The sequence below is a fragment of the Sebastes fasciatus genome, chromosome 16 (assembly GCF_043250625.1).
Source record: "Sebastes fasciatus isolate fSebFas1 chromosome 16, fSebFas1.pri, whole genome shotgun sequence".
Classification (NCBI taxonomy): Eukaryota; Metazoa; Chordata; class Actinopteri; order Perciformes; family Sebastidae; genus Sebastes; species Sebastes fasciatus.
Window position 1 is genome coordinate 24,715,322 of NC_133810.1, and position 16,219 is coordinate 24,731,540.

At 40.1% G+C, this 16,219-nt stretch overlaps 1 protein-coding gene across 1 annotated transcript; it reads right to left on the minus strand.

The window, feature by feature from the left end:
• Positions 1–458: 458 nt before the first annotated feature.
• frmd8 (FERM domain containing 8) lies at positions 459–15,520 on the minus strand. The gene is made up of 11 exons (XM_074611536.1): positions 15,364–15,520; positions 13,633–13,730; positions 13,329–13,496; positions 12,720–12,821; positions 10,070–10,128; positions 9,641–9,807; positions 6,570–6,785; positions 6,347–6,470; positions 6,087–6,236; positions 4,150–4,378; positions 459–3,425 (listed from the first exon to the last, which is right to left on the minus strand). The coding sequence occupies exons 2-11, from the start codon at positions 13,721–13,723 to the stop codon at positions 3,313–3,315; spliced, it is 1,419 nt and encodes a 472-aa protein (XP_074467637.1). The 5' UTR covers positions 13,724–13,730; positions 15,364–15,520; the 3' UTR covers positions 459–3,312.
• Positions 15,521–16,219: the final 699 nt, after the last annotated feature.

A 16,219-nucleotide genomic window follows, 5' to 3' on the forward strand; every position in this document is an offset into this window, starting at 1 on the left:
TGTTTATTGTCAATACCGTATATACTGCTCCTGTTTTTATACTTCTATTTAAATGGTTCATATTTTGTTACACTTTGTTTAGCTCTTTTTTTTACTGTGTTAGCTGATGCATCTTGTTTTTTGCACTATCCCCTTTGCTGCTTTACAAAATTACTAAATGCTACATACTGTTCCTTTAAGGTCAATACTTTGCAACAGAATCTGTTTTAAAGCTAGATCAATCTTTCTTGAGAGCATGACTTCCATCCCCATCAGGCAGGCTTACATTGACAGCAGTTAACGGCACTTATTGCAAAAAAGGGTCAAAATGTAGAGATACAAAACATTACCTCAATAAAAACCACACACAAGGTAACAGTTAGTGTTGGTGAAAAGAATCATGGCTTCAGTATATTTAGGCTGTAGGTACATGAGGTATTAAACACACTTTTTTAACAGATATTTCCAGAGAAATGGGCCCACTTTGCAGCTGTTTATTTAAAAACACATAGATATTTTAATGAAGGCAGACTGACCACTCCATAGACCACAATACACTGTTCAACAGCCGCCCAGTGTTATTCAGTATATCAAGATATCAGATGAAATGCATGGTCTAGCTGAAAATGTGGGTACTATATTACAAAACATGAATACTTTTTTAAAACCCATGTAGCAATAACAAATAATTGTCCATTCTTGGTTTCCAAGCACCAAAACACTCATTCAGATGCCAACTCAGTACAACCAAAAAGGCACTTAACGCTTCTGCAAAGTGATTTGCTTGAGAAGATAATGCTTTCAATGACCTATTTCTTCATTTCACTCGTGTACGAACACAGACAAGTATATGAAAATGAAATAAAAATATTTTCTCATAAAAGCTGACAAACAATACAAAAACAGATATATAAACAGTGTAGTATTAATAGTGCAGTATCACATGATGTGTAGTCTGATGTGGAATGGCTATTCTACAATGTGACATGCATAGTGTAAGTTAGCAACAATATATTGGACTGCTGCAGTTACAGACGGTAGCTGACGTATAACACGTCCACGCGTAGAAAAGTAAAAACATTTTGCATGCTCAGGAGAATCGGGAAGAAGACGTGATGTCGCCACATCTGAAATAAGGACATGCGTTCAAGTGGAAGGCAGTATTATAAATGGCCATTATTGAAGTGAGCTTGTTTGCAAAGTCAGAAACTGCCTGTATTTGCATTAGGGTGAAGTTCAGAGAGAGACACCTGGATGACTTTGCGATGTGGTGGAGACTAAAAGCCAGTCTCTGGAGCGTTAAGGTAGCATACTGTGTTGCAGCACGTTACATAGGCTTGCTTTGGTGTACAGGCTGAGATTTCAACAGCATAGTCTGATGTTCTTGGTCAGTTGGTCTGTGCCATATGCACAGAGCACATAGTCCTGTCCAGTGAAAATGTATCTCAGAGTATGGCGATTTTTACAGATAAACTGAAGCACATATGTTCCTAAAAGGTAGAGTGTGTAGGATTAAGTGGCATCTAGTGGTGTGGTTGCAGTCTTTCCAAGGCTGTGGTAACGTGAGCCGCAGAGTTGGAGAACTACAGTGGCCTCCAGGTAACGTAAAAAGGCTCTCTCTAGAGCCAGTGTTTGGTTTGTCCGTTCTGGGCTACTGTAGAAACATGGCGGAGCAACATGGTGGACTCTGTGAAGAGGACCCGCTCCCAATGTATATATGAAAGGCTCATTCTACGCTAATGAAAACACAATGTTTTAGTTTTAGGTGATTATACACTCATGAAAACATAGTTATGAATATCATATTCCATTTCTACTAATAGATCCACCGAAATGCTACACAGTGTTCCTTTAACGGGTTGAGAAAACGGTCTTATTTTTAAACAAAATAACCCAGAAAAAAAAAACACTTTTATACAAACACTGTATGAACACTATGTTCCTTGTCCTCTTTCAAATAATGTCAACAATGATTGTGTTTGCAAGGAAAACAATCATTTCAAATGGCCAACCAAAACTTAGACATGTAGGTTCAGTTTGAGTTTTTCAAAGTTGTTTAAGAGGCAGTAGGTGGTAGCAGTAGGTAGTGCTGATAACAACTAAACAAGAAGGTTTCTTTTTTTTGTCACTCTCATGTCAGAAGTTGCACAAGTACGTTATTGCATCAGTTCTACTTTGCTAATCAGGTTTGACCAAGCGAGTTATAGTCAAGTCATGACCTGTGCATGGGTGTACTGATGGTGCCAACTGGAAGTTAAACTTTGAATATGACATACCAACCATTCAGTGGCAGGAATAAGAGAGTTGCAAGATTCATTAATTGCTTGACGAGCATTTATCTGATTATTTTTTACTAACTTAGTGTATGGTTTGGGTGGTTTTTGACACTAATTTGATCCTTTTATTGCTGCAACTAAATTAATGTTCACCAAAGAGGACTTGATACTGCAATACATGGAAACATTTCTATTTTATCCTGTTATTTTACATGTTTAGACTACATTCACGCTAATCCGCTTTTACAAATGAAAATCAAATTGTTTTTAAAGTGAACTGCAAATATTAATTATCTCTTAAAAAGCATGTACTTACAAGAAGCTTCCACAACACAGACAATGTCCTCCCATACGGACCCTTTATGACCAGTAACACTAACCGCTAAACGTTTTTAACCAGTGCTTTTCTAAAGTGTCTTCACCCTTTGATGAGAACAAGGCACTGGCAGTTTGAAAAAGCAGAATAGTGGGAACACACCCCCTCTGATCATCCCCTGAAAGTGTTTGTCATGCTGACTGTAAAGAGTTTGTGGTAACTCTTACAAAATGTTTAATGCTATACGGAGATATACTGTTCTCGATGTTCAAACCCCCAATAAGAGTAAAAAGAGGTACTGCAGTGGTTATACTCTAATGAGGTTTTCCATTTTTCAATATTAACAGCAAACAGCTCCAGAGCGCTGCAGGAAGGTATCATACAGTCATTTCTCTAAGGCTTGTCTCAGACTCATAAAAGGAGATCGATGATATGGTGCTCAGAGAACGCTAGATTTTCTGGATGTAAGGCCATCTAATGAATAGCCACTTCAGTTTAACCTTGGAAGCATAGCGGTTAATAGATCCTTTTGTTTTTTCACATTACCGTACTCTCTTAATATACACACAACTTCAAAAGATAAATATTGTCACTCACACTTAGATCCCTCGCTTGGTCCTTTGCATGTTCATATATTATCAGTTAAATGTCTCAAGCTTGTATCAAGTCTTTAAATCTCAGTGTAAAATGTTCAGGTTTGGTCTTTATTTGAGAGGCTTGGGGCCGAGCCGATCGGCGACTTTAACCCTGCTCCAGGCTCTCCGTCACCTGCACAGCAGAGTACGTGGGCACAGACGCCTGTCGGGCAAAGAAGGACGCAGCTCTTTTCGGCTTCAAGCGTTTGATTTCTTTTCCTGAAAGAAAACAGAAATATTGAAAGTTACTACTGGGACACTGTCTCGGTTTAGATGTGGCTCACTCTAGAAAGATTATACTGTAAGGGGCCGTACACATGCCGCATTTTTTGCGCCGTCGCAGCGCGTAAGCGTTCCCAAGTGCCTATTTTTTGGGGCACCACGGCTGCGCCCCGAGTTAAAAATAGTTAAACTTTTGGAACGCTGCAGCGCGCACCGCATGAGGAACAACCAATCACAGCAAGCCAACAGATATCTTTTTTTTTCTTCCGTAAATATCAGTCTATGATAAGTATGGAGAAGTTAATACTTTTAGTGCAGGGATTTCCAGAGCTTTATTATCTGTCCAACAGACTATTTTACTTGCTTCACCCTTTCCGTCCAAGAACGTCATAAGATCCGGTTGAAAAGTCAGACAAATTGAGAGAAATCTAGTGTAAAGCTACTGTGAGGGATTTACGGTGCTGGAAATCCATTTATCTTTGTTTTGACTGTGTTTTGTTTAGTGAGTGACACTTCCTGCTTAATTATCGCGACTTCATCATCATTGTCCTCGCAACATTCAGGTTTTGGTTGCTTAGTAACGGAAGGTGCGACAGGTGCACAACCTCCCAAGCACATGGGAAAGTAGAAAAAGCGTAATTTTCCACAAGTTTTTAGACACGGCATGTGTACGGCTCCTTAGTAGGCTTGGACAACTAACTGTAACCATTACTAGACTCACCATTGTCCACGTAGCTGATAGTGTTAAGAGAATGGACCCGGCTGCACAAGACGCTGCTTTGCCTGCGCAGCATCCCGCGCCTTCCTCCGCGTCCGTTCTTGTTGCTGCCGTCTTGCCCGGCGGACTGCTGAGACAGACTCACCTCGCCGTCCATTTCAGCCGCAGCTCCTCCCTCAGACGCAGACTTCAGCTCTACACAGAACTCGATGAAGCCGCTCATTAGCTCTGCCTGGTTGACAAAAGAAAAAAAAAATACCAATTAAGTCTGAGCCTTAAACGTATACATACGTATAAACAGCTGTACTTTACTTTTCGATGGTCCATTAGTGATCCACAGGCACATTAAGGGTCAGATTACCAGCCTTGGATTGGGGCCAGCATGATTAAGTATTACTGCCTCTACCATTATGTAACGTCTTTTCACCATCTGTTGGCTGAGACAGTCTTTTTCAATTCAACAACCATTGAAAAGGATGATACAAATGTAAATACAAAAAAATATTAGGTTTCAACACTAATATCGAGTGTTGTGCTCCTCTTAGAAAAAAATGGGCGGAGCAGCTGCACCCGATCCTGAAGCTCTCAAAAACACCAGGTGCAGTGCGCTCTCTGGAGATGGCTGCATACCCTCTCTCCTTGTCGAAAACATTTGAAGTGAGATCCACAGAAAATGACTACATCTGTCACAGCAGCCGGCAGGACGTCCTTAAATTGATGTTCATACTACAGCAAAGATAGCAGAGTCAACCACGACAGGTGTGACACAAAAAAAAGCCAATCAACACAACATGCTCAACAATTCTGAGGCAATCTGGGGATACAGTACACGTGCTGGTTGGTGACACTTAGGGCTGGGACGATACACCTACAGTATCTCCCAATTCGATACTATCACAAAACTTGGGTGCTGATTCAATATGTATTGCGATCTGATATTACGATTTATTTTGATTTTTGTTAACTTCTTTAACACGAGACCATGGGAAAAATGTGAATCATTCACTTCTAGCGACTTTTACTTTGGAAAATCTCGAAATTAATAGAGTAAAAATGTTTGATTTTTAGCATGTATGTAGTCAGAGATGTCCTGAAGACAAATATTTTAGTCATTGTCAAGAATTATTTATTTAATTTTTTTCAGCAACCCAAAAATCAAATAAAGACATTTCCCTCATAAATGAGTGGTATTTTAATTTTAATTTATAAGGGACATGTAATGTTTCATAATTCTGGTGAATATAATCCAGTTAATCTTATTTCCATATATGAATTTTGTATATACCCTTTGTTAACACCGGACGTAGTCAGACGTGTATACTTCCGCTAACTTTGCCAAGTCCGTCGCTAGCTCTCCCGTCAGCTCTTTATACATCCATTGTCAGCTCTATCGGGGCCTTTTGAATGCATTTAACATAAATGTCAGTATATGGGTGCTCTACAGTTGTTGCGTCGGCCGATTCGACCACGGAGATGCGAGTGACGACTGGCTTGACCGCACGTTACCGCAATACGATAACATTACCTGTCCATGACAGAGTTAGCATGCAGCTTTAGCCATGATGTCTAGCTCTGCTTTTCCTGACAATGTGTGAAACCCAAAGTGTTTCCATACTTTACTGTATGTGTAGTGTTACTTGTGTTACATACTTTGGATTTAAAAATGTGAGGGTGCAAGTCGTATCCCCGCAGACCCTCCGCCGCCCTCTTCTCTCTCGCTTCGGCTCTCACCAGCTTTGTTTTGGTTTTTGAAACGCATATGATGTCACGTTACTCAGACTACAACAATAAAAGCGGAAACTTCCTTCTACCTCTGCATAGACTCAAAAGAAGCAATTATATTGATTCTGGCATTAAAAAAATCAATTTCAAAATCGGCATACATAAGTCCAGTTGTTAAATGTAATCGTATAAGATGGTTTCACAAAACTTGTTCTTACTTGTTTTGAGTAGATCTTTAGCAACTTGTTGACAGGAGTGCCGTCTTCATCTCCATCAAACTCCAGCCACAGAATGTGTGAGTCCCCCTGATCCTCGGGGTAGCTGTGGTCCCAGGAAAGCTCGTTGAAATGCAGACCGAGCAGCACATGCTGCAAGCAAAATGTGTTCAACCAGGTTAGTTTTTAAGAAGATAAATGAAAACTGCTTTCAACATTTCTGCAAGTATGCACGATGATTATCCAAGTATGCACACACTCACCTTCTCTTTGACATCCATCACATAGACTCCCTCCAGGCAGATCCCAACGTTGACAGCTTTGCGTTTGGCCCTTTGGAGAATCCCTTGCACCGGTTTGTCGATCTCCCCAAAGAAGAAAGCGCACCTGTTTGCGTGGTTAATGTTCATTAAAATCTAATAAATATGAAGTGATTTGAAGATAAGCTTGCGAGTATGAATGTCTCATCATTGCACAAATTCGTACCCATAATAAGGCAGAGTGTGACATGTGTTGAGGTACTGGTGTAGGAGCTGCGTGGGCTCAGGAGGGTTTCCAGCAGATGGGCTGATCTTTCTGTACTCCTCCAAGAGTTTCTGCTCCAGCCCCGTCTGACGGCTCGACTTCCCCCTCAGAGTGGAGAGCAAGCCGCCGCTCCCCATGGCAACGTGTGCAGGCAGAAAAGAGGCGAGCTTCTTCTCTCTGCGGAAAGCAGATGAGAGAAGTTTGCATTATTCATAAAGTGCATCTTATCTGTGCAGATCAGGGCTCAAGAATATATCCAATTCAAAATTAATTTATTAAACGCTGACTGTATAATCGTGTGTTGTCCCTCGCTTCGGTAGCTCTGTTTTTATGATTGACAGGATGCTGAGAACATCTTGTTCTACTGTACTGTGGCATTATACATTTCTCCTTGAATCGTCTGTTTCCTTCACTCCTGCAGGTGCTGTAGAACTCAATGCTACAGATTGTTTCCTTTCATGCTCATCCCATTTAAATGTCCTTTGTAATATGTTTTATGACGACCCTGATTAAGGCCACAAGCTGAAACGCGTCGGCCTCACAATAAATATCTTCACAGTACAAGTGTTGCTGGTATTTTGACCTCCTCTCCTAAATTACTACCGCTCACGTCCTGACATAAAACAAAATCTCTTTAAGTGGGACAGCTTCTGTTCTTCAGCGTCATAAAAGACGTCAACTGATGATGACCTAGAGATCCTCTGAAAAAAAAAAACTCTCGGTCTAAAATATAATCTGCAACCAGTAATTATAATACAAAGCATGATTCCATCAGTAGATATCAAGATTATCAAGCTTATAGTTGGGTTTTTCTCCTCCACAATAGTCCAATCACTTCATAATTTGAGGATTTGATTCCACTGTATTGTTAAACATGATGTAATTTATGTGCAAAAGATAAACTAAAGTGTCTCCTCTCATTTCCTCTGGTGTTGAGGGAACAGTATGCTCAGTTTCTTGGTCAGACAAAAATATGTGTAGTGCCCATTTGTCGGAAAAATCAACATCAAACTTTAATCAAAGGGCCACTGACGCACCATGGGTATGTGGTTTACGCAGGCAAGAGTACATTGTCCATGCAAAATGTATGTGTTTCTGATGATTTGTCCAAAAGCAAGCAAGCAAATGAAGTACAAAGAAAACATGGATGTCGCTGCCTCTCTTGTTCTGGTAAAAAACCACACGCCCACCCAGGTGCATGCTGGTCCTACTGGTCCAACTAAATACTAACAACAAATAAATAGCTCCTACAATAAAGAAAGTGACTTTTAGAATTTTGGATGAAGTCCTAATGTTTGTTTTGATTCAGTGCATACATTGAATTGTCTGTTTTGATTTGAAAGGTTTTCTATAAAATACTCAGAGGATTAATATAGCAACAACTATTTGCTATGTAAAGATATAGAGGAGTAATGTCTACCTGAGCAGAGAATGAAGTCACTCCCTCTTTGTGTGTTGTAATCCGAGCTTCTCTGTGCTTTGTTGACATAGCCGGGTCGGCCGCGTGTGCTTTTAGTGGATGTTAGTGCATGTGAGTGTGCCCCACTGCCTAGCTCACAGCCGCCGCTCTGCACTGCTCTCATACGGCGGTTACAGCTGATAACCCCCTCCTAGATTAACCCTGTTAGCTCTGTCAGCACTGTTGCCATTGTTTTCACTGTTAGCAACGTTAGCTGCAAGCCGCCGGCTCAGCAGTCGCTATGTTGAGAGCCGAGTGGAGGCAATAGATATGCTCCCAATCTCGCATTTAGCTCCTTTACTAATTATTAAACGCCAAATAAAAGAAGATTTCTTCACAGTATGAGGCTGTGCAACAGTTAAAGGGAAGTAGACTCAACAGACACAAACTAAGACATTATCCCAACACTGTAAGCAAAAAAATATGAGACTTCCTCATAAATATCTATTCAGAAGTATGCTCCTACTAACTGTAGGCAGCCTGTGACCTGTGAGTACCTAAAATAGGTTGCAGTATTATATGTGCACTGACATATAGGCCTCGTCAAGTACCTCTAATCATCAGCCCTTGAATTACAATCAAGTCTCAAAAGGCTTTACGAAGAAAAAAGAAACACATTCCCATGTCTATCCTTCTCCAATCAAAAATGTCATGTTGTGCATTCTTGTACTTGGCACTTAAAAAACAGCAAGAAACTGAAAAACACTGCTGTGGCACAATATGAATGTCATCAACATAAACAGGGCCCCCTCGAACAAAAGAAGCAGTGTTGACCTTTTTTCACAATGCCTGTGGATTTTCATCAAATTGCAACATGTTGTTGCCGATTGTGCCGAAGTATTTGAAGCTGCTCCATCTACCAGCTGCCCTTTACAATATGTGGGTTGAGGGACATGAGTTTGGTTGTGCTTTTTAAGCCAAAGAGAGGCGCCCTCTCACCATTTGAAAAAATTAATAGCAGGAGCCAGTACATACTTCTTCTTTTTCTAAAAAGGCGAACTATGACCAAGTAGACTGTGACCTCCACAAAATGTCCATTTAAGCAGAAAGTCAAGTAGGATTCATGTGTTGAAAAGGAGAAGCTGTGTGTTGTTTATCTTCCCAGAAAATGGCACACAACTGGCTCACTTTCAAGTTAACATCAGTGTGTGTGCATATTGTGACATCACAGTTCACATTTCAATAATATGTTTCAATGCCAACTTTAGGTATAATCTGTAATTTACTTTAAAATAGACTTATTTAATAAAGCACATTTTGAAAATGAACTTAAGAAGATACCACTCGCATGTCAGTCTGTTAAATAGGAAGCTACAGCCAAGAAACGGTCAGTTTCGCTTGACATAAAGACAGGAAGCAGGGGGAAACAGCTATACTGGCGCTGACCCAAGGTAAAAAAAACATTTAGTATCGATCTTCTCATCTAAGCGAATAAGCGTATTTCCCAAAATGTCAAACTATTCCTTTAAGAGAAACTGAAGGGTCAACAATAAAAAAAAAATAGTAAAGCATTTAAAACCCACATCCAGAATTTATTTGTTCAACATTTTTATAGCCAACCTTTATAACGTACCTTATAGTTGTAGTAAAATGTTGCTCGTCAAGACCAGTTCCCTCGTCAAGAGCAAGAGACAAGGCTCCGAGACCCGTCCAGTGCTCGGGGTCGCAGGGGTATCGACCCGTGAGAATGTTTCCCCTGGCCTCCTCATACAGAAGCCTCAGCACTCCCTCGTCATCTATCTGCTCAGGAGTATGACAAAGACAACAATTATCCATCAGTCATCAGGAATATTAGCTCAGAGTTAGTCTGAGGTCAACATCTTTGAGTAGAAAAGAAACAGAACTTCATTAGATCTTCATTAAAGCCCACTTTGCATTTTGTGAGTCAACAGGCTTACTAAACTTGGTCTCTAAATACCCAGTGCTGGATAAAAATGTCTTAATAATTCACTCATATCTAGGATTATTGAATATTCGGGCACTGAATGAGGGTTAATAGTACCTGCAGCTCTTTAGATTTAGGATAAAAAACGTTCCGACGGTACTGGAGACATGGTTCATCTGAGGAAAAGGCAGAAGACAATGATGGATTAGGGTTCAGGTTAACATCAGTTTTTTCCGTTCGCCCGATCGTCACTGGGTGAGATTCGGCCTCAATGCCCAGAGTGGAGGAGTGAAAGTATAGCGACAAACACTGTGGTAGATGCCCCCTCCAACTCACTCTGCGCCGACTCATAGTCCTGTACTGTGGGTGGAAGCCCCATATACCGCTTTGTGATACTTTTTAGTTTTATTTGTGCTAAGCAGTCACTGTTTGATTTTGTTTTTTTGCAATGCACTTTGCACCAGTTGCTTGTTCGATCCAACCATCAATCCAAAATCCAAAGACCTCCAATTTAACATCACAAAAGACTTTTGGGCATTTTTGCTCAAAAAATTACTATTAATTTTTTATCAAAATTGTTGCCTATATTGTTTTGGCGATCAACTATGGAGTCAGATCAGTTTCAATATTAATGAATGCATAAAGAAGGATTCACAAATGTATTTTGTGATTTATATATAAATGACTGTGCACAAAAGTATTTTTTTCAATGCACACAAAAACAGTTATCGTTGTACATAAATAAAAAAATAAAAATAAGGTTCACAAATATATTTCTGATGCATGCACAAATATTTATTGTTTTAAATAAATGTAATAGAAATCGACATATGTATTCAAACTTATTTGCAATTTTCATCAAAAACATATTTGGATGTTGTTACATTTATATAAAGAACCTCAATTTACAAACTGCTTGTCATGTGTGAACTTCCCTGCATTTGTGTGTGGGTTTTTGAGACTCCCCTGACATCGCCTTTACGTTTGTCAACATATTGTGGACACTGTTACACTGGTCAGGTTTGCTGAACATCCCTCATCCTAAAATAAGTGCTTCAAAATAACATTTGTATGATGTGAAAGATTTGAGGCTTAAAATGTCTAAAGAGCTGACAATATCTATTCTATACTGTATGAATGCTGCTGTCTAAACTAATAATAATAATAATAATAATAATAGCTTGGATTTATATAGCGCCTTTCATGAAACCCAAGGACGCTTAACAAAGACATAAATAAACACAACAACTGTAACAGAAGCTAGAGGCCATAGGCCTTGGTGAAGAGGTGGGTTTTGAGGAGTCTTTTGAAGGTGTCCAGAGATGGTGCGTTGCGGAGCTCTATGGGGAGAGAGTTCCAAAGTGTGGGGGCTGTCACACTGAAGGCTCTGTCCCCAAAAGTTCGCATTCTTGTGTGAGGGATGGAGAGCTGACCCGTGCCTGAGGATCTAAGGTTCCGGGGCTGTGTGTATGGGTGGAGGAGGTCAGATAAATACTGAGGAGCCAGGGCATTGAGGGATTTGTAGGTGAGGAGGAGGATTTTGTAGGTGATGCGGGACTTGACCGGGAGCCAGTGGAGGTGGATGAGGGTGGGGGTGATGTGCTGCTGTAATGTGGTAACTGTTCAGTTTTAAAATTGCACTAGGAAATATTCACTAAAATGTGTAGTGTAATCTCTTCTCTTTCTCAGAGTGGTTCCCCTCCATGCTGTTTGACTTCCTCCTCCATGTTCCTGCTTTTACTTTGCTTGTTCAGCCACGGGTGTTTATTGCTTATCATGCCAACTCCCTCTCTTTCCTGTTATTTATTCCAAACAAACCTAACAGCACTTTTACCCTGAGCGAGGTACTAAGCACCATTTAGAAGTAAGCTACAAATCCACAGGGAACAGCTGCAGAAAAGAAACTGGCTGTGTTTGCCATACAAAGAAACAAAGTGTGTTTTGGAACCAGGTTACTGAGAGCAACCAGCTGAAGGCAGGGGATGTACTGTACTTGCACTGCGGTAACTCTAAAACTAACATCTACATGCAGTTTGTAAGTAATCACATTCCTCTCCCCTAGACACATTTTATGTGGTTTAGTTAGTTGATACAGCTTATTATGGTGCAGACTTTTGTTGTATTTTTTTGGTTGGAGTTTTTAAATTGAGGGCAAAGTGAGGGCACAGGCTCTGAAGTCATTGAGCCTTACTTTATCTTATTGTCAACCATTTTTACAAATAATCTACTGTTCAAATGTGGAAACCAACACACAGTATTTAGACTTCTTCATTTCACATTAGAAACATGGTTAAAAGGGAAAATTTGACAATTGTCAACCTTATCTCTATATCTATCTGAGTTATGGATATGGTGTGAAAATATTTCCTTTATTGACATTTTGTGAGTTTATTTTGTTTATTTATCAGACTAAAAAGCTAAGAGAGCTTGTGTAGCGCATGCAATGCATCCTGGTACATGTAGGCACAGCCAGCATTGCTTCACAACAGGAGAGATCAGCTTTCTCTGTCAATATAGCACGCACTGGGAAATTAATTTCTTCAGTGGACTACATTTACCACCAGCACTGATTGGATATTTCTCTTTTAAGTGTATACATGGCCAAGACATCATGTTTCTCCGGCAGAAATCTGACTTTATAAACCAAGCCCTCTAATCCTTATCTTACCCGGTTTCTTGTTCAGACGACTTCCACAGAAATTAGCTTATTGCAGCAAGCTGACAACAATGCAGTTAAATAATGCATGTAAACACAGCGAACTCTCACCTTGTGAGATGTCTTCCTCGGAGGCCTCAGTGAAGCGATACAGCAGGTCCTGCCACTGCCGACACAGTTTGTATGGTTGATGCCTCGCCTTTAACTGCAATTCTGAGGAGCAAGGAGGAGGCGAATGTAACACAGTGAGAGGTGTCCGTTTTCCTGCTCTGATTATTGTGCCGTTTGCTGTTGTGATACTAGAGCTGCTTACATCGAAGTAAGGCACAATCATTTCAAAGAGTAAATGGACATTTCAAAAGGCAAAGCCACAAAATAAAAGCAATTATTATTATTATTATTATTATCATCATTATTATAATTATAATTAATTATCTGTGACTGACCTGATTTCTAAACTAAATTATTCCTGCAACCTGCTTGTACAGTTTTATTCAAGCAGTATAGTACTGTATAGTGGCTTTATTATTTTGGCTTGTTCAGGACTCTACACAGACACATATCCTGCCTAACATCCTGACAAAAATATAATGTATCATATAATATTTTGGAGCCAGACTATGATCTTTTTTAAAGAAAGAAGCACACATATACACACATTGCCAGATGAAGAGTCGCAGCATTTATGAGCGTAGAAAGTGAGGGGAAAAAAGTTCTTACCGAGCAGCGGAGAACTAAGCCAAAAGGCAAAAGCATCCTGTGTAGACTCAGGAATGTGGAGAGCCTCACGAACACTGCGGCCCAACTCCTGCACGGAGACACTACCAAGCCCTTCTACTGATAAGTGCACTGCGCTGTCACCACAGAGGTATATGAGCACATCTTGAGCTGTGTGAACAAACACAGAGAAACAACACTAAGTCAAAATTGTATTTGCTACAAATAAAAATAATGATTGCTAGGAAATACTGAGGAGTGATTTTATCCTCCATGAGTTACATTAATAATATTTTCTGCACCGTACCACGGGAAAGTGTTGCAGAAGAAGCAACACTTCCTCTATTCGAGTGATCATCCGATGAATCTGGAGGAAAACTGCAGTCGTCGCCTTCCATCGCTACTCTGAAACACAACAACCAAACACAAAAACAGTCAAATTATATACACAGTAACATAACATGTACATTACAACATCTTTTAGAAACGGCCTGAAAAAGTCTGTAAACCTGAACTGGAAAAGTAGTCCAGAGGAGTATTAATGTGTGAGATGGATAGAAAAAAAATCGAAATGGAAACTCCACATGTGGTAGTTTTCATCTGTGCGGATGTACAAACGCCAACATGGGCAGCACATCTGCAGCTCACTCCAATCTAGCCCATGCAGAATGCATTACCCATGCTTCCTAGACTGTCTGATGTGGGACATAGGACCTGGAGGGAGAAAGTTTGGGAGCACCGGAGGACACATAGGCACATGATTTTTTTCAGATTACCTGTCTCATGCAATACTTTCAGGATATGGTGACTGCTTTAAAAATAAGATTTTTTAATCATATTTGCTATATTTCTACCCACTGCAGCTTTAACTGTCTGATGTGGGACATAGGACCTGGATGAACTCATTCGATGTGATGAGGTTGGGAAAAGTGTGACATTTTGTCAACACAGAACTTCATGATTTCTTAAATTCAAAGTTATCTATGTACAGCTGGCTAGCCAGAGTGGCCAGTAAAAGTATATATGTGGTGCTCAAACTAACATTAGTCTCATATACCTTCAAAGAAAGGCCTAGTCACTGCTTCAGAGATTACTTCACTTCACTAGATATATTAGCAATATTAGATAGATAGATAGATAGATAGATAGATAGATAGATAGATAGATAGATAGATAGATACTTTATTGATCCCGAGGGAAATTCAAGTTTCCATAATCACAGTTCCATAGTGCAAAACATGTTAGTAAAAAGGCAGTAAAAAAGTTAGTAGTGCAAAGTACAAAAAAATATACCAGATATAAAAATACAAGGAGATGAAGAAAACTGTTAAAACTGAATATACTGCAGGGTAACAGCTGTGATACAGGACTATTAAAAAAGTGAATATAGTGCAGAAGAGACTGTTAAAAATGAATATAGTGCAGGGTAACTCCAGTAGCTTAGTCTATAAAAGTGCACTGTGTGCATTATTATCTGTCCAGCAGACCGTCCTCCTTTGTCCCTTCCCTCCCTAGAGAGGTGTTGTACAGTTTGATGGCTGGGTCTATCTAGTGGGTGGGTCTCCCTCACTGACATATGCCACCCCATCCATTTCCTTTAGTCATGTTTGAATAAACAAGTAAGTAATCATGCTAATTTAGCAAAAGGACTCACTATGCACCAGCGCCACCATGTGGTAGACCATGTGTTCAATCAGAACATCCCTTTCGACTAGTGTTGTTGACCTCACCCTGTTGACGTCTGGCCCCAATATGTCACTGTTACTCAGCACCGTTTCTATGGTATTTAGGGCTTCGAGCATTGATATATAATAGCCTAAATACAGAGAGGATGTAAATACAGTGATATAACGGCAGAATCCCGAGGCCCTCCTGGGTACAAGAGCTAGCTAGCTACCCATGTCCTGACGTTACAAGCCCAAACAAAACCAAAACAGTGGTTTAGTGGTTAGTTAGCTCCCTTTTGGTGTTTCACCCGACAGTCTGAGATACTGTCAATAACAAGTGAAGGAACAAAATGTCTCTGTTGTCCACCTACCTGCCAGTTTTGGTGAATTCCCCTCCACTTATGCGCTGTCTGGGAAAGCAACTTTAGTAAACACCGTAGCTAAACACATCAAGTAGCTAATGAACAAGTCGCTGTTATCCACCTGGCTACAGCTAGCAGCTAGCCAGTTCACTAAAACTAGCTTTCCGGGCAGCTGCAACAGTTAGAGAGTGTGCGACTGAAGAACGATTCGCTTATTCTGAACGGCTCTTTACTGGGCGTGACAGTCACTCTGGGAGGTTTGAAATACCGCTTCAACTGACGTGTTTATGAATGAGGTAGATTTTAAAACAGCTAAAAGCGAATAATCTAAAGTGTTCGTTAGGAGATAATTTGAAAGAACACTGACCAACAGACTTTGTACATTTAAAAATGCTTTTACACGGGACAGGTTCAAAAAGGTAGGATCCGGAGAGTGAGTTATAAAAAAGAGTTGAATCATAGGGCGCGCAGAGCACGTCGTCGTCTCGTTACGTTGGCAAGACGTCATGACGTTGTAACTACGCAGGCAGCAGATTAGTTTTATTTATCTGTTCTAGATAAAGGGTGATTTAATTGCTGTCTTGTAATTGCTTTTCCTCCATGTTGTCCATGTATCTGGTTACGATTGCCCAGAAGTCTTTATAGATATTTAAATCAATATCCTCCTCACAAACACTAACCATACACCACATCTTTTTTATATATATACTGTATAGTTATTGTTGTTATTATATATATATCTTGTCCTAATTGTTTTGTTATCACTATTATAGTCAAATTATTTCTTTATATTAATCTTGTCTCTAGGTGGAGGCTTCTGATAAGCCCAGTGGTTTTTGCCTCTTCCTGCACTGTATATTATTCA

Coding starts and splice junctions, on each gene's coding strand:
- frmd8 (XM_074611536.1), bottom strand. CDS start 13,723: ATGGAAGGCGACGACTGCAGTTTTCCTCCAGATTCATCGGATGATCAC. Junction 6,237..6,346: donor TGATGGATGTCAAAGAGAAG/GTGAGTGTGTGC, acceptor TTTTGCTTGCAG/CATGTGCTGCTCGGTCTGCA. Junction 4,379..6,086: donor TAAAGATCTACTCAAAACAA/GTAAGAACAAGT, acceptor TTTGTCAACCAG/GCAGAGCTAATGAGCGGCTT.